Here is an 18,586-nt window from a genome sequence, read left to right on the forward strand (position 1 = left end):
ACCACAGTCCAAAACTCGTGCGTATTACAATTTTTCATTCATTCTGGCTTAAAAAGCTGTATATAATATCACTCGTTTACAAATTTATTTTCCAGGTCACTCTTTGTTTAAAGTTTAATTTTCAGCCATTTTGGCTTAAAAATCTATTATACTATCACCCAATTTACTAATCTTTTCAGATCATTAATCTTAAGACTTTTTTTATATAAAAAAAGTTAAACCCTAATGTTTAATTTTGGTATATATGAAAGATTAATAATATAAATTTAAAGTAAATATTCAATTTTGTCTTTGAAAGTGTTAAGTGCTAACAATCTCATTCCTGAAATATCAAAAATATTTTTTAGTCTCAAATTTGAGAAAATGGTGATGTATTAGTTCTTTCGTTAACTCATCACAACAGTTAATGAATACGATGGGTTATTTTGTTGATTTTAAATATTATCTTTTTTTTTTAATGTAACCCTTTATTTGTGATCATTGATTGCCAGCAACTACTTCCTCTCTCTCTTCCTTTGTATAATCTTCTTTCTCTTTTTCCTAACGAATCAATCTACACACATCTTCTCCCAAACGACTATCTTTTCTCTTGTTTGATCAATGACTTGTATCAAACTTTATGGGTTGATATCAAATGGGTGGAAAGTTAGCATCTAGGTTTAGTGGAAGCAAAACGAAAGTGTAAAATTATTGACAGCCATTGTGATTTTGAGTCTTCCAATAGTAGTGGATGCAATGAGTGTTATAAGGAATGTAACGATTAGGTTATTTGAACCTCGAAAAAAATAACGAGAAGGATGTTCTACACTTGTCCTTTGTCAAAGGTTGGTTTCATTTATGTCATAAGATGTTATTTGTTGTAGCTTTGCTTTGTGTCATGAAAAATTTATGCACTGACTGAATTTAGAAGCTGTGATTTGATGTGCAAGATGATGTAAGCTATGATTGTTTTGAATGGGTGTATCCTATTAAAAAAAAGTGAATAGAAGAAATTAAAGTGAAGATTGACGAGTTGCATAAAGAGCTAAATATTATAAAATACTTAGTTTTTCTGAGATGTATGTTGGTGGTGGTTTGTTACTTGTGGTTGGTTTAAGGGTGTTGTAAGTGAATAAAATTGTAATGTAAGTTATTAGTTGGTGGATATTTCAACGGGTTCCATATTTTGGGTTTTGGTCAATTAATTGTGTGGACTATATTGGTAGTTAGAGGTATTGTTCATGGACGACATTAACATTAAGTATTATTATTGAAGGACTTATTTGTCATCGAGTTGTATTTTAGTGACATTGGATTAGTTACTTTACCTTTCATGTGGTGTATATGACATAGGTTTGTCTTTGTCTTCAAATGATGCAATAAAAAAGTTTTGCCATGATGGCTATGGAGGTTGTGAGAGTCCTGTCTCTCACTCTTGACAGAAAGAAGAAAAGACAAAGACTTTCTCTCACTCTAATAAAGGTGGGTGAAAAAATGTGACCTTTTGTATTTTACTAGAGATTATAAAGATATTATATTTTGCCATCTCTAAAGATATTATATTTTGTCGATAAATTAGTTCCAAGTGACTCATCACAAAGTTACAAATATCAAATGTTGTCACATCACCATTATATGTGTCACATATGCATAAAATTTAACGTTAACGTTGATGAGTTAACGGAAGAATTAATATGTCATCATTTTTTTCACATCAGGAACTAAACAATATTATTTTTTAAGGATGACATTTTTCGCATTTGACACTTTCAAGAATAAAATTGAATATTTATCCTAAAATTTATATTATTAATCATTAATTTCTCATAATTATCAACAACTTAAAAATATTTATTCTATTTTATTCTCTTTTTTACTTATGACACGTATAATTTTGATAAGGCATAAATATATTTTTAATTCTCATCATAATACATTTATTTTATGATTTTAGTTTTAATTCTTATAAAAGATATTTTACACTTTTAGTTTCTGTATATTTTTTCACACCTTATAAAATTATAATTTTTTTATATAAATCTTTATTATATTGAAAAATATTCATTTTACTCCTTATTTTTTTAAAAAAAAATCATATATGTGTCAAATATATCATGTCATCATCAACAATGACTGGAATCATAAAAACAAATTTTATAATACAAATTAATAAAACCGAGGAAAAAATTATTTATAAGAACAAGCCATGAAATAAATATATTTATAGAGATGATAATCACTTTTATCATAATTTAGTGTCTATTTGTTTATATTTTAACTAAATGTTAAGTCACTTATATTGTTTGTAGTTTTTTCTTTTGCATTAAATTGATTTCTTTACAAAACTTAGTTCCATTTATTTTTGATTTTTTTATACGAGTGTATTTGGCAAGTTGCTTTAAGAGTTTATAAATTAATTTTATCAGAAGTAAACTTATTTAGTACGATAGCTTATTTTAGTAGTATATATTTTCATATATTATTTGACTATCTTGTAATAGCATATTGAAGATTGAAGGTGAGTTATTTAATGAATTGCTTATTTTAAGATTTCGTTTAGTCTTTTTAATCACTGAAAGAGATCTAGTATCATATTAAATTTCTTAAAATTAAAATTGATTATTTCTACAAGCAATAATTGTTGGGATTAAAAAATATTTTGTTGCTTATAATAGAACTAAAATTCTAATTGAAACAAAGTTAGCATAATAAAACAAAAGTATAAAAGTGTGGCTAAGGTTGTTTAAAATTATACCATTCAAGTAAAATGTGTTACTTGAATATGATGTGGAATTATGAGACCAATTAATTGGATGTGCTGCTTAAAATGTGAAAGGTTGAATGATTATTCTTCCAAAACTAATTAAATTCCTACCCAACACGTGTAATTCTCACTTTCAACTCATTTCATTGCATAGCTCCCTTTCATCACTCACTTTCAGCTATGTCAAAGGCACCTAAGTGTATTTTTTAAAATATTAAACACATTTATTGTTTTATTTAATACTAATTTTTTTATGAAACACTAAAAAATAATTATAGGAAAAATTATGAAATAATATTTTTATAACCATTATAATTAGAGTTTAATATATATATATATATATATATATATATATATATATATATATATATATATATATATATATATATATATAACAGTTTTAGATTATCATCCAATCATAAATTTGTGATTAAATGACTAAGATCTTTTATACTGTTAATACATAAATTTTTTTTCTTCTTATAATAAGGATGTGTATTTAATTAGGATCTTAAAGTATTTCAAAAGAATTTTTTGTAAAAAAATATTCAATTAAGATTTTTAAATAATAGAAATAAGTCTTATGATATTCAATTAATATTTCCTACTACTTTAAAAAAGTCTTTTGATATTTAAAAATATACAAATTTTAATTAATTCTTTCTTAGGATGAATTTTAATGAATTTCATAAATTTTTTTATGAAAAAACACACATCAAGCAATCATCCAAACCCTGATTTCACGAGACTTTTTGTCTTTTCCTGTAAATTGATATCTTTTTTTTCATCACACATAACTCCTTATCTTTTGATTGAAAACAGTAAATATTTATAATTTTTTTACTCTTTCGACCACTTGTCAACTTGTCTTGAAGCATGTGTTATAAGAAAAATTTTCAATTCTTTGAATTTGAGGAGAATCTTGATTACATGCTTAGAACGCGAATATATATGAACACAATAAATATATAGTTTTAAGAAACATGAGAACTTGACTCATGTATAAGTATATATAAATATATAAATGAGGTTTGAAACACTTATAGGATATGTTTTTTATTTGATCTGATCATTATTATATGAATGACTATAAGCATCCATACTACTAACAGTGATATATAATTTTTATACAATTAACATAATTGAAGGAGAATGAACTTGTGCTTGTAAATATAATATGGAAAATTGATTTGTTATGGAATATATTTATTTTTTTTTGCATAAGATAAATTTTATTTAAAATATTTGATGGACAAAATTCATGAATCTTTATCAATAATTTTAAATATTTTTTTAAAAAATTTACAGAATTCTTTAAAATCTTAAAAATTCATAAAGTTCTTTAAAATCTTATGAATTTATATTTTATAAATTCATTAAAATCTGAAATATAAAATTATAATTATAAAAATCTTTTAAAAAATCTTAAAAAGCATCCTCAATCATCTTTTAAAATTCATAGAATTTTTTTATTTCTAAGAGTGGATTATATACGGGGGATCAAACTTTTTTTTCCAACAAATTTAAGTAAGTTAATGGATGTTGTCAAAGTGAAATTTATAAAATAATCTGTCATTACTCTTCAAAATACTTCACTATGCCTTAACGATCATAATTTGCAAATTACACCAAAAGTGCAATTATTATTGCTAGAATTGTAAATTTGGTCTCTTTATTTGTTCCAAATTTATAATTTTGGTTCTCTTATAATTTAATTTCTCAATTTTTTGTGATTCCATTATTTCAGTCTCCAACCCTGAAATTAGATATTGATGACTATTTGTCAACTTTGACCGTGATGTGTTACATTTTTATTGGATATTGATCACCACATATTACATTTTTATTGGTTATTTGACCGTCACGTGTTACGCGTTTATTGAACATTAATTTTGTACACCTAATTAACGTCAATCTTCAATAAAATCACGACATAACAATCAACGTCTAATAAAGACACGTAAACCTATAACAACGTCCTATTTCGGGGTTTGGGACTGAAATAATAAGATTGTCAATAAACTAAATTATAAGAGGATTAAAATGAAATTTTGAGAAGGATAAAGAAACCAAATTTATAATTTTATCTTTATAATTTTGTACCAAGTCAAAAAGCACAGACAATGTTATGGGATAACGGTGGCCTAAAGTTTGTGAATCCCATCTTCCAAATCCAAACTGTAATCTTGAATGCTATTATTGCTCTCACTACTCGATCAATTATCAATAGTTAAAAATTTAAAATTTAAAATTACTCTTAAGTTTATGTTATGTTATGTTAGTCCACTACTCTTCCAGTTCCCATTCATCTCTGCTTCTCTCTCTCTTCTCTCTCTTCATCTAAATTCCCCCCGAAAAATCGAATTTTTACTTTTAGGGTTTTAAAATTCCTGCTACTGCCTATCCTGATCTGCGATTAGTGATTGGGTGGCGGCCCCCATTTCCGAGTCTGTGATAAGCTCATCTTGCACCGTAATTATGATTATTATTATTGTTATGTTTTTTAGAAGTTTTGACTAAGAATGCATTTGTTTGTTATAACGCACACTACATACTTAGCTCTGGCTCTGGGGTGGGCGGGGCATGAAATGCCTGAATTCTAGCCAAGTTTTTTCATTAGTGGGGCAGTATGCAGAGTTGAATCATTGCGGGATTTATTATTACTTTTTTTTTTTTGGCTTGGCATAAAGGAGTAAATGCTTTAATACTGCCTAGTCTGTCTTGAAAATTTCTCCTTTGTCCGTTTTGAGATGAATCTGTCAGTTTTTTTCCAAGTTACCTTCCCAGTAATCATTTATATACATGTTTTGTGTGTTTTAAATGGTGAATTGATTTATATGTGTGTTAACCAAGTTCCTAATGTTCTAAGTTAAATTGACTTAAATAGCTGCTTAAGAAGGCTGAACTGTGGGGTTTGGTTTTCATTTCAGTTAAGAGTGATGTGCTAAGACATGGCACTTAAAGTTCCTGCTCGTAAGGCTGCCGAGATTGCAATTGGGTCCATCGGCCGTGGTTATGATATATCACTTGATATAAGGCTTAAGTATTGTAAAGGAGATTCCATAAATTCACGTTTAATTGAGATAGATGAAAATGATGTAAGAGAGGTGGTACTACCTGGTGGAGTTTCAATACCAAATGTTTCCAAATCAATAAAATGTGATAAAGGGGAACGCACACGGTTCAGGTCTGATGTTCTGTCTTTTCAACAGGTAAGCTTTCCTGTTTTTCTTCAGGAGCTGAATTCTGGAATCATGTATTTGCTTGAATGAAAATTTTGGCTGTTACTTAGAAATAAATTATGAACATTGTCGTGCATCATTTTACCCGTTTCCTTTCATTTTTAGTGTTTTGCTTTTGATCTCCTTATTGCAATGCACTTTTCATCTTTAGTATATAATAGATGGATTGGATAGATGCATTAACAACCTAATCACGTATCGTGGAAATTCAGTTTTGAATTTACTGAAATGTGGGAAGGTCATTACTCTAGCCACATCTTTCCAAAGTGGCTTTGTCATTACTGTCAAAACTTTACTGTATGTGTTCAAAACCATGATATATGATGAAGGAAAACAGCTCAGCCCATAAAGAATCCCCCTTCTCATTTCTTGTGTTTTGTTTGGAACTCGCTCCATCTGGTCATTTGTTGCTGAAATGTGTTTTCAGTATGACGTGTCCTGGTTGCTTGGCTATAATAACACCAGCTGTCCAAAGTCAATGAAGGGTTGTCTCAACTAGTAGGATCAGGCTGTTTGATTTCTGTTAATAATCCTTCCTCGGTAGGTTATCTGTAAATAGCCACTACAAGCTGCAAAAGCATGTCGCATGCCATAACCACTTAGTGTCATATATGTATGATGTATCACTAAGTAGCCAAATCATCTTAGAATTATGAATCTGTTATTAGGTTTCTAAAGGCTTTTAAATAATTATATTTCTGAATGCTTTAAGGGACAGACAAAATGTTTCTTTTGTTTATAATTTGTTGTTTCAGTGGTAATGAATTTTCTTTTTGTCAACAGTTTTAAGTATTAAGTAATGCATGCATCATCTCCCTTTCACTGACTGTTTGCTCCTTTTAAATGTTTTCAGATGTCAGAGCAATTCAATCAGGAGTTATCTTTGACTGGCAAGATTCCCTCAGGTCTTTTCAATACAATGTTTGAATTTTCTGGGAGTTGGCAAAGAGATGCAGCCCATACGAAGTCCCTTGCTTTTGATGGGGTGTTAATTACACTTTACACTGTTGCATTAGAGAAGTCTCAGATGGTCCTCAGTGACCACGTTAAAAAAGCTGTACCATCATCATGGGACCCACCTGCATTAGCAAGGTGAATTGAGCTTTGTTAATGTAATCTTGACCAAATGGTGATATTATTTCCAATTTTCTTGTCAAATGAAATATTGTCACTCTACATTCTAGTTTTGACATCTCGGTCAGTTCTTGGAATTATGGATACCTTCTGATTTCTAGCTTCTTAATGATTGAGGTTCTATAACTGATTTTTCATATCAAAAGGATACAAATGACCTTTAATGATAATTAAGTAGATATAAATCCTTAATGAAGAATAAGTGGAGGTTCTCCAACATATTACTGTTGTTTTATCCCCAGGATTATATTTGAGATTTCTATCTTCACCCCTATATGACATTCACGTGGTAGAAAATTTGTTAGAATGACTGTATGAAATATGAATGAGGTTAATGATTTGAGTTTCACCTGTATCCAGGGAGATAATTGTAAAAACACATTTATGTCATTATGTGGTTACATATCCGAGTATTTTTTCAATGAGATTCAATTTCATTAGGTTGACTTAATTATATAATTTTTATTGAACTTTTCTTTGCCGATCAATGTTCTTTTTATTGAAAAAAATGATATGGGCTTATAAATAACAACAACAACAGCAACAACAAAAGGGATTTCATTGTTGATGTATGCCAATTATAGCCAATATCATGTGATATAAACCTATTTTGGCATGTTTGTTCTCTGGTTTTGGTTGCTTATTTGCATTTAAATTTTGAATATAAAACTTCACAAATGGTATTATGGTTCTAAGTTCAAATCAAATTAGGACTGATTTGGATCTATAATCTTTCTTCACAATCATGTTGAGATGCAACTTAAATTGACTGTCTTAAAAATTATTTAATTGTATTAGGGTTAACTCTACTCATTTATCTTTTTACTGTATTTTTGGTTTGAGACTCTGGCCAACTGTTCCTATTCACAATTTTCAGGTTTATTGATACCTTTGGTACCCATATAATTGTTGGTATGAAAATGGGTGGAAAAGATGTAATATATTTGAAGCAGCAGCACTCATCAACTCTCCAACCTGCTGATGTTCAGAAAAAATTGAAAGAGATAGCAGATAGGAGGTTTCTAGATGCCAATGGCCACTATAGCATTGCTTCTGATCAAGTTTTCCCTGATGACAAGGTTTGTGAAGAATTTTGAGCTCAGGGACCAATCTTTATTTATCCTGCTATGTATATATTTTGCTATTTCATTAAAACATCAGAATATGGTTTCTTAAGAATGGATGGTTCTGAGATTTGATCGAGTCTTTTACTGTATTTTGCTTTGATATTTCATGCATTTAATGTCAGTACCAAAGCTCACTGTCCCGTATATATTTTGATTAAACATTGTCAGAACAAAAGAAAGGATATCTGCATGAACTATGAGGTATACTACAATCTGGGCCATTAAAAAAAAAGTTACAGTGGATCATAGATTTTATTAATTGAGAGTGGCTGATTAAATGAGAGAGGAAGTTAGGGGAGAGTTCAAAGGTCTCTTGAATACTTGGAGTTGGAGGGTTAGTGAATATACTATTCTGCACTATCTTTGTATCTTCAATCCTTCATCTCTGATCTTGTATTCCATTGATACAGACCCAGAGATCATTTCTGTTAATAAGCATTCCTTTATCTTTCTATGTTCTGATCTTGTTCTATTACAATGTTCATTCTTGTGAATTTTCATTGGGTTGAAACTTGAAAGTAGCTAACCAGTTTTGCTTCCCTTCAGTTCAGAATCAGGGAGCAGAGGCTAACATTTGCTAATATTAGTCCATCAAGTTCTTATTCACATAAGGAGGTGTGCTTAAAATATTTAACCTTGACAATATTTTTAATATTTATATTTACAATCCGCAGTTTTCCTTAAATTATTTTTTATAGCAGGATATTGTAAGCATTTGCAAGAGGAGGGGTGGGAGGGAGGACAGAAATATATCCCATAATGAGTGGTTGCAAACTGTTCAGTCAGAGCCTGATGTGATCTCAATGTCCTTCATTCCAATTACGTCTCTATTGAATGGAGTGCCAGGGAGTGGATTCTTGAGCCATGCCATAAACCTTTATTTACGATGTGAGCAAAATTGCTATTTTTATTTGCATACATCCTATCTAAATAACATTTCCTTTCGGTATTTGTCTATAACAATTGTCCATTATGCAGATAAACCACCGATTGAAGAGCTCCACCAATTCTTGGAATTCCAGCTGCCAAGGCAGTGGGCACCTGTATTCAGTGACCTTCCTCTTGGTCCACAACGGAAGCAAAGGAGTTCTGCATCTTTACAGTTTAGCTTCATGGGCCCAAAGCTTTATGTTAACACCACACAGGTGAAATTTTGTTCTTGGTCCTGGATATCTAGGTATTCATTGGTTGTGCCTCTATGGGTCGTAACTAATCACATTCATGTCTTTTGGTTTGTCATTTAGTAGGACCATCCAATAAGGAAAAATATGTGTGAGGAAATTTTGAGTGAAGAAGCTTTTAGGATTTATTTTTGTTAGCATGTAGTGGAACCTAGTCTTGCAAAAAAAAGATGCATCTTTCTTGTTCGTGTGGTAATATGTTGTACAAATACAATACGTGTATCCGATAGGATGTGTATCCAATATTGTGATACCATTATTGTAAAATATATAGGATATAATAATAAAAAAAAAAAAAACTTCGTACCCCATTGCCCAGAGGCTCTTCGCTATGCGAAGGTATGGGGGAGGGATGTTGTACGCAGCCTTACCCTTGCATATGCAAAGAGGCTGTTTCCGGAATATAGGATATAATACGTGTATATATATATATATATATATATATATATATATATAAGTTCATAAAACATAATATACATATATAATTGTAATTCAAATTAAGAACATACTTCTAGCACATTACTAAAAAAAATAAAAACTATAAACCATTGTCATCATAATTCACTCTCTATTGTTTACAAATTGAAATAGTATGAATCTCATTCCTTCATTTAAAGGCTTATGCCTAAGCTAATTATAACTTATGGAGAAGTTCATTTCATTTTTTCTTCTTATTTTTTTCAAGCAATCCAGTAGTTGTATTGGATTTTCATTTTTTTAAAGGCTTTGATACTTCACAGTTATGTATAGGTGAAGTATTCAAGAGTATTGGTATTGGATAGGCAGGGTTATGGATACATGAAGCAAATTAAAGTATTAGTGCTTCATAGTGTGGTATAGACTAAAATGCTCAGTATATTTTATTGTTTACATTCATCAATTCAAAATTTTTTAAACTTAGACGTTTTATTGTTTGTGGTCATTGATTCTCTATTTCATTTTGTTTTTGGGTGGAACTCAGGTGAGTTTAATATACTATAGTTTCTTTGTTTTAATAGTCCACCACATGTAAGTTTTTGAAAGCATCCGTAACTCATGATATTGGTAGTGGTGTTTCTAATATGTGCTCATGGGCACATGTTAAGAACACAAAATATTTTTTTATTAAAAAAGCAGTTAAGTAATTAGAAGCATTTAATAGGATATCTTTAATTCTTCTTAACACATGCCATCGGAACACACTAGAAAAACCCTATGAGTAATTTATAACCTCTGTGCTGAAGCCAGGAATACTTGTCATGTTATAACAGGTTGATGTAGGTAAGAGGCCAGTGACTGGTCTCCGTCTTTATCTTGAAGGTAAGAAAAGCAATCGGCTAGCTGTCCATTTGCAACACCTTTCATCACTTCCAAAAATCTTCCAGCTTGAAGATGATCCAAATGAAAATGTTCGGCGGAAGTCTTATGATAGGAGATTTTATGAGAAGGTTCAATGGAAGAATTTCTCTCATGTGTGCACTGCTCCGGTGGAATCTGAGGAGGATCTTTCAATAGTAACCGGAGCACAATTGCAAGTTGAGAATTATGGCATAAAAAATATACTCTTCTTAAGACTTCGATTCTCAACTGTGTTGGGAGCTAAAGCAGTGAAGCATCCTGAGTGGGAGGGGTCGCCCAAGTTGGGAGCCAAGTCAGGACTCATATCCACTTTAATCAGCCAACATTTCACGACAACATTTCAGAAGCCACCTCCGCGACCAGCAGATGTTAATATAAATTCTGCTGTCTATCCGGGTGGCCCTCCTGTTCCTGTGCAAGCTCCTAAGCTTCTCAAATTTGTTGACACAACTGAGATGACCAGAGGACCACAAGAGTCTCCTGGCTATTGGGTTGTCTCTGGAGCAAAGCTTGTTGTTGATAAGGGCAAGATTTCTCTCCGGGTTAAGTATTCTTTGTTGACCATGGTATTACCAGATGAAGAGATGTTGGATGATCAATAGCTGATTCCTTGCCTCCAGCAAACAAGTGTTCATTTTTAAGGTGTGGTAGGTCGGGAAATAAGAAAGAAGGTAGAGGGTACTACTAGCTATCAATTGTCTTCAAGAAAATTGGCTTTCGTTTTGCTAATCAGGGAGGCCTTCTTGCAGAGAGAGATAGGGGCAAGTGTAAGTTACTCAAGGTGTGCAGTGGCTTTCCCCTTGTAATGTTGACTTTTACAGTCCAATACCATGACTTGTTGAAATTTACTATTAGAAATCAATTCCACTCTGGCCAATTAATTACTTATCGTGTTTGGATAGGATCACCTTGACAAATTATGGTGTAAACATTAATATATATATATAAATTTAATACGTTGAGAAATTATGTTATCTTAATCATTCTCATTACTGATTTTAGTTAGCAAGTTCTCAAGCATAACTTTTTTAATGGGGAAGAGGATGGGCGAACACGGATGATGATAAAGAAAATAGTATTAAAGATGAGAGTGGGACTCTAAGTCAATTTTCCATTTTCATCCGTGAATGTTTGAATTGAAGTTAGAAATGTTGTGCGTGTATTTTAATACAAATCCAATAAATAAAAACAAAAATACACCTAATTTCCAAACATGCACTAATATTCTTTTAGGACCAAGTTTGTATATTACTTGTTATGTGACATTTCATTGTTTGCTGCTTGTTTCTTTACTTTTATAACTGCAAACAAAGTGATAGTTACGTCCAAAATATTTTGGCAGGCATGTCATAGAAATAATATCCTAAAAGCTCTTTTAGTAAGATTTTGGATATAAGTTGTATGCCACAAAATAATTGGTTTAATTGTATTTTTGGTGATATATATTATTTTCTAAAAAATCATTATTTCTGAGCTATCACTACCAAATACAAAAATTCAAAAATATATAATATTAAGAAAACATTTATATAATTCACATCATAAGATGAAAACAAACATCACATGATCGCATTTTATTTAATGAAAGGAGTTTCTTTTAAGAGAAACTCATGAAGAACATGTTTTAAAGGATTTGAATATAGTTTGTTTGTTCGAATTATTCTTTCATACAGTTAAATACTAAGAAAGAGGAAAATATAACTTGATAGAAGAGTTAAGGATAAGATTAAATAGCACCAATCACTTAGGTTAGTGGAAAAAAAAAAAAAACCATGAGTTAAGGATTCTACAAATAATGTAATTATATCCATGACTTGCGTGCTTAATGCTTAATGAAAAAAAAGAGAATTGAAAAAGACAAAAAAATACTTAAAGACTTTATTAAAGTTACACAAGCAATTTTATTTATGAGAAAGTTATATTCCTAGAATAAACTCATTCTTTAGGTTTAATATATTATAATAAATAGATAGATATATAGATGGTCTTGACATTAATTTTAGCAAAGAAGAGATGGGGTATTGTTGTTAGTGTGTATATGATTTTTGGTGAAATAAAATCTAAAACAATCGTTTGACCAAAGCACAATTTTTTCTTTTACATTTTTTTTCTCGTTACATGTGCAACCATTCCTCTAAATGTAACTAAATTACTAAACACAGCCTTAGTAGTTAGTTGTTTCCTCGTGATGAGTTAGTTGGTAGTTACAATTTGCAAGTTATAGTTGTGGCGGTTTATATCAATGTATAGGCTCACCACATTTGACATCACTCTCCTTTCATGATGACTGATGAGAGGTACCATGAACGGAAGAATGCCGCTCGTTATACTTACACTAATCACTAATCACTAATCAGCCACTTCCATTCTAATTAAGGCCAAAACCAAAACACACTTGTTTCATGGTTCATCCTAAGTGTGGTTTGATCTAATGGGAGGAGAAAGAGAAGCGAAGTCAGCATTTTCTTAAAACATACCAACTTCCTATTTCACTGAAGAAAACATGAGACTTTAGTATTGACACATAAATAATACAAAAATATATGTATAAAATAGACACAAGTGGGTGGTCTGATCTGGTCTCTGAGTATGTGTATACAGAGATGTTAGAAAAAATAGCGCAAATTAATTAATTAATTAAATACAAAATGATGTTCATGAGAAGGCCAATAAACCCCTTCCCTTTGAGAAGGCAGCAGAGGGGCAGGTTGGGCGATGTATGTAGGATACTGCTGCCCTGGCATTAAGACTGAGAAATCAGATGCATAATTAGATGCTGGAACCTGTCACGTACAACAAGTAAATATTGTTAAAACATGAATCGCATAACTAGTGTAAGTCAACTTTTCTGATTCAACCACCATAACTTTCCAAAATACTACTATAATGCTCTCACTTTTTGTATTGTTATGGTCAAACATGTTTTGTTTTCTGGGTGGCCTGCAGGTTATTCTCCTTTATTTTAAAATTTTGAAGCTTTAAATAACATTATTTATCCCCATTCAATTGTAAGCCTTGGTGAAAGTGAATAATTATTATTTTCTAGTACTTGTTAACTAACACGGGTTAATTATCCCATGCAGAGAGAGATGAAACAGTGAATAAAAGCTAGCTAACAAATTATGAAGAGAGAGACTTACTGATTGTGCATTTCCTTGTTTTCCTGGTTGGTCCTGAATCTGATAACGTCGCAGCATAGATTCTGGTGGCGTGGGTTTGAACAAATGTTCAAATATGGCCATTATAAGAAACATTGAAATCAAAATGGCCGTGGCAACAAAACCAAAAGAAATAGCACTCATAGATGTCCCTAAGCTTTTCCATGGAGCTTCCTCATCAACTCCTGTTCCTGTTTGTGATGGACCAGTGTTTGAGGATGGATATATGTTCCATGGCTTTGATCTTTCATCGCTCATGCTACCTATCTATCTATGTCACTAATACTTTTCCTTCTCAACTTTTGTTTTGTCCTTCTAAAGAGATAAATTTTTTATCATTGCCTGAAAATAACCTTAAGCATCATCATGGAAGCCAACTTAGTTGAGAAATTCTATCCTGAAACAAGTGAAAAACAGAAAGCATCAGTACGTAGTCCACTAAATAGACAAGTTCAAGGTAGAAATGGGAATTTTTTTTAACATGCACAGTAACATCAAAACATTCTATTCCACAATTAAAATCATCAAAGGGAAGATTCAAACATCACCAAGCACAGTATAACCATACGGCTTAAGACTAAATGTCAAACAACAATATCAGGAGATCCTCTTGTAAGGCCAATTATATGTATGAATCTGGCATCCAATCTTCGCAACAGTTAATGCATTATTTAGCATCTACACAGATATGAGATGACTCAAAACAAGAAAGAATGGAGAGAAATGAAAACCACTTGTGTAAATCTAATCTAACAACTAACTGGTCAATTTTAAAGGTATTTATAGCAAGTCATTGACACTGGGCTAATAGAAGTAACCATGAGAAGTCTTAAAAGGCACAATTAGATGAATACTTCAAGTAAATAAGTTTAATGAAAAAAAATGGCTAGCCTGAGGTAATTATATTAAATGCTACAAGCACATGTATGGCCTAGTAGAATCTTGTAATAATAATGATATTGAAAAGAAATTTTACCTCATGAAAACAAATTGCATAAAGGCCAGACAAATTGATTAGTTTCGAAGGACATGATAAATTCAAAACAGCAGCTCTTAAAAACCATTTAAGAACGATGCAAAGAGTTGAAATTACCCCGAAAATGCAACAGAACAGGTTGTAATATTAAAGCATTTGGAAATGTCATTGAGACAGTAAGAGGAAGATTGGCACAATGCCCATCCATGTCAATAGACTAAGTGTCATTGTGCAGTAGGTAAACAGAAATAAATCAAATTAACTCAAGGGAATAAACTTACCTTTCAATTTGTCTTTGTGACAAGGGATCACCTTGAAGTGTGTTGTTCCAATTTCTTAACTGACATCTTCTGAGACAAGAGCACACTTGTTTATTTATGCTATTATGCTTCACACAAACATGATGCTCAGAACGGTTAGCTTTATACCAATAGAAAATGTAAAGACAAAGGTGTATGATAATCCTATTGGTACACTTTTCTATTTATGTTCCCATGTCGATGATCCTGATGCCTAACTTATTGAATACTATACCTTGTCAGAAGAAGCAAACTTTAAGAAATAAAAAAAGAATGGGCCTTGCTGTCCGGAGAGCCAGAGCAAGAATTTTCAATTACTACTTTTAAAACTAAAAGTAGTCATATTTAAGGCTGGATTTCATCTAGGTTGTTGTAGTTAATCCAAGACTTTAAATCACGTGAATAGTGACTCTTGGTGGGACAAGTGCAAGCAATAATTTCCAACTACTATTAGAAATGACAACATTCCTTTGATATGTATGAATCTAATAATTATATGCATTTGAAAATTAAACGACAATTTTCATGATAAACACATACTTATATACGGTAATGCACCGAATAAAAGGAGATACGCACGAGGTTTGGAAGTGGGGGGAAATATTAAAGACAAGAAACAGACTGGAGGCACCTCTTTGAGGATTAAAGCCTAAAATCTCTCTTTGATGATAGATAGATAGATAGCATTGATGTATAGAATTCCCTCTCTTCCAACATAGCCATTCAAATTTAATCATGAGAAAGATTGCACTATGAATCTTTCATAATCTCATAAAATCTCCAGTGATTAAAAGACATGAAAAGAAGAGAAAAAGGCTGCTGCAATATCGTGCAAATACCAACTCAAACATTACACAAGAAAAGAAACCCAGAAAAAAAAAAATGAATACAACACACACAAGTAAAATAGTAGTAATGATTATTATATAATAAATAATTATCAAAAAGGAGCGGGAGAAAGAAAGTTTGACATCCTACAGCTAAGCAGCAGTAGAACATTCATGATTCAAGTGAAGAAAGAAATGATTTTATGGGGAAAAAGAAATAAAGTGGTGATGTAGACCACTTTTATATATTGGCCAAAAATAACCTGGTTAAAGGAAAACCATAGCTTTTATCACTTGATGTCAAAAGCCGAGACTATTAATTACCATCTACTAGCTAAGTTTTATGTTAATCATTCATCCCCAAAACTCAAACTAATTACTGAAAAGAATGAAGCAATAATTAACAAAAAAAATTATTAAAAGAAAAAGCATTGAGTAAACATCTTTTGTCAACGAGACAATCAAACTGTCTGAGGAATATATATGAAAGCTTATCTGTAACTATCTTAGCAACCCCCCTCCAAAGAAAAAGGTAAGAAAGAGATGAATTTGAGGAGAATAGGGGGGAAAATAGATGCAAACATCACTTTCACTTTACTGTGTTACAATCAATTGGTTTAAGACGACATTGTATGAACTACCATCCATAATTATTGCCCAGTTTGACACGGATGAAGGGGTAAATTGTGGGCTCCTTATTCCTCAAGTTCTCTCAGTACTTGCATTTGAAGTAATCCAAAGAATAAGTGTACAAATTCTGAGTTATTTGAAATCACATACATACACACTGTTTTAAAGCATAACAGCTAAAGGGTCGGTTGAAGAAAAGAAAAGTGTTGGCGATTTGCATGTAAGACATGGTTTTTGACAAAAGAAGATGGCCCCGTGACAAGAAAGCGCCCTAAAGAAAATGTTGAAAAATAGATTGAAGCATAAATGTCATCATCTTAAGCAACCTTGACTTTTACAACAAAGAAAATAAATTCTACATAGTCCAAACAAGAGACTATAATTAGTTAAATTGGTGAACGTGGAGGGCAGGCTGTGCTGTACTATATTTTATGATCTCTGTCACGTTCATGGGCTGTTTTTCACCTGCTTGTTCAGATCATCATCACACCCCAACTCCACTCTCCCTTCATGCAAGTTTCACATTATTTTATTACTTTTTTCTTTTTTTAACTTTTATTAAAAATAAATTAACTTTGTAAAACGTTCCATACCATTTTTTTTTCTTATCGTGGTACTAGTACAAGTATCTATCACTCGAAGCTGTGATTAATCTTTGCCAAGGTCGTGAGCGCATTTAAGGTAAGTATTTTTCACCCAACATTTTTTTATTCCATACACAATACCTCATTCAACTCATTGACAACTTAATTAAGAAATACAAGTCATTACTATTTATATTAACCGTTGTTATTGGTACATTCGATACATATAATACGATAGTTGATTAAACAAACCAATCCTACAAAGAAAGAAAGAAAAATGTATAAAACTATCAAAATAAAATTAAACAAAAGATTCTAGTATATAACATGATTTGCATTAATTATCTGCTTGCTGTGTACTCCTGTATTACTGATAGAAAAAATATAAGAATATTATAAAAAAATGATCATAAGAAATGTTAATTAAATTTACCATTTTCGGTTGGCTTGGACATTTATTTTATCTTCAACCAAAATAGGATTAAGATTTAAATAGATTGTTTTACACTTTTGTTTTGTTCATCATGAAACGGAAGCTGCACTGCATGCGATTGGATTGGGCTCCATGGAGTGGTGTATAAGTGGGATTAACCAATTAAGGGTGATGCTAGGTGCACCCAGTATTATTGCTGGTGCACCCAACATTTAACGTGAATGGACAAACATGCCCTGATTCTAAATTTAAAAGTTGTGCATCCATCCTTTCTTTTCACGTGTTCCGTACGAGCCCCCCTCCATTCTTCTTCCGTGCGCCGTCATGTCATTTTCCTTGGCTGTGTCGTTGGAGTTTCTTCTCCTTCGTTGGCTGCCGTATGGATCAAGATGATCCATGTTAGCAATAGGATCCGCTTTACTCATACGGATCAAGTTGAAAAATAGATATTTAATTTTTTAAAAATGTTTTTAATTAGGTATTTTATTTGTTAGTTTTGTTTTAAAAATAGGTATTGTTTATGTTTTAAAAAATAATATGTATGATTGCATGGTGTTATGAAATAGTTTTAAATTTTAATAGTAAATAAATGAATTTTGTAGTTGTTTATGTTTAAGTTATTTCAATGAAAATAGTCATATGTTATTTAATTATATAGTTGTTATTTTATTTATGTATTTTGTGTTTTAATTATTTAGTCATATATGGTGTTATGAAATAGTTTGAACTGTTGTTATTTTATTTCAATTAAAAATAGTCATATATAATTTAATTATGTAGTTGTTATTTTATTTATGAATTTTATGTTTTAATTATGTAGTCATATATGTTGTTATGAAATAGTTATAAATGGTGTTATTTTATTTCAATGAAAAATAGTCATATATTATTTGTAGTTATAAATTTTGTAGTTG

General features: G+C 31.1%; 2 protein-coding genes across 5 annotated transcripts; one reads left to right on the forward strand and one right to left on the reverse strand.

Moving 5' to 3' along the window:
- The first annotated feature begins 4,859 nt into the window (after nucleotides 1-4,859).
- Nucleotides 4,860-11,731, forward strand: LOC114390899 (MACPF domain-containing protein At4g24290-like). Of its 4 annotated transcripts, none has more exons than XM_028351824.1 (8): nucleotides 4,860-4,923; nucleotides 5,674-5,955; nucleotides 6,839-7,077; nucleotides 7,997-8,198; nucleotides 8,793-8,861; nucleotides 8,945-9,134; nucleotides 9,225-9,391; nucleotides 10,678-11,731. In XM_028351824.1, the coding sequence occupies exons 2-8, from the start codon at nucleotides 5,695-5,697 to the stop codon at nucleotides 11,365-11,367; spliced, it is 1,818 nt and encodes a 605-aa protein (XP_028207625.1). In that variant the 5' UTR covers nucleotides 4,860-4,923; nucleotides 5,674-5,694; the 3' UTR covers nucleotides 11,368-11,731. The 4 variants fall into 4 exon arrangements, with proteins under 4 accessions (XP_028207625.1, XP_028207623.1, XP_028207624.1 ...); XM_028351822.1 differs by lacking the exon at nucleotides 4,860-4,923 and adding an exon at nucleotides 4,993-5,215; XM_028351823.1 differs by lacking the exon at nucleotides 4,860-4,923 and adding an exon at nucleotides 4,993-5,190.
- A 1,521-nt stretch (nucleotides 11,732-13,252) lies between these two features.
- On the reverse strand, nucleotides 13,253-15,594 carry LOC114390250. The gene is made up of 3 exons (XM_028350961.1): nucleotides 15,181-15,594; nucleotides 13,906-14,320; nucleotides 13,253-13,548 (listed from the first exon to the last, which is right to left on the reverse strand). The coding sequence occupies exons 2-3, from the start codon at nucleotides 14,179-14,181 to the stop codon at nucleotides 13,399-13,401; spliced, it is 426 nt and encodes a 141-aa protein (XP_028206762.1). The 5' UTR covers nucleotides 14,182-14,320; nucleotides 15,181-15,594; the 3' UTR covers nucleotides 13,253-13,398.
- Between the last annotated feature and the right edge of the window lie 2,992 nt (nucleotides 15,595-18,586).

This window comes from Glycine soja, chromosome 16 (assembly GCF_004193775.1).
Source record: "Glycine soja cultivar W05 chromosome 16, ASM419377v2, whole genome shotgun sequence".
NCBI lineage: Eukaryota > Viridiplantae > Streptophyta > Magnoliopsida > Fabales > Fabaceae > Glycine > Glycine soja.

Bases quoted from the DNA above. Each gene is read 5' to 3' on its own strand.
- LOC114390899 (XM_028351824.1), top strand. From the start codon at position 5,695: ATGGCACTTAAAGTTCCTGCTCGTAAGGCTGCCGAGATTGCAATTGGG. The intron at 5,956-6,838 runs GTAAGCTTTCCT...AAATGTTTTCAG, and splicing joins ATGTTCTGTCTTTTCAACAG to ATGTCAGAGCAATTCAATCA. The intron at 9,135-9,224 runs GTGAGCAAAATT...TCCATTATGCAG, and splicing joins CATAAACCTTTATTTACGAT to ATAAACCACCGATTGAAGAG.
- LOC114390250 (XM_028350961.1), bottom strand. From the start codon at position 14,181: ATGAGCGATGAAAGATCAAAGCCATGGAACATATATCCATCCTCAAAC. The intron at 13,549-13,905 runs GTAAGTCTCTCT...TGTACGTGACAG, and splicing joins AACAAGGAAATGCACAATCA to GTTCCAGCATCTAATTATGC.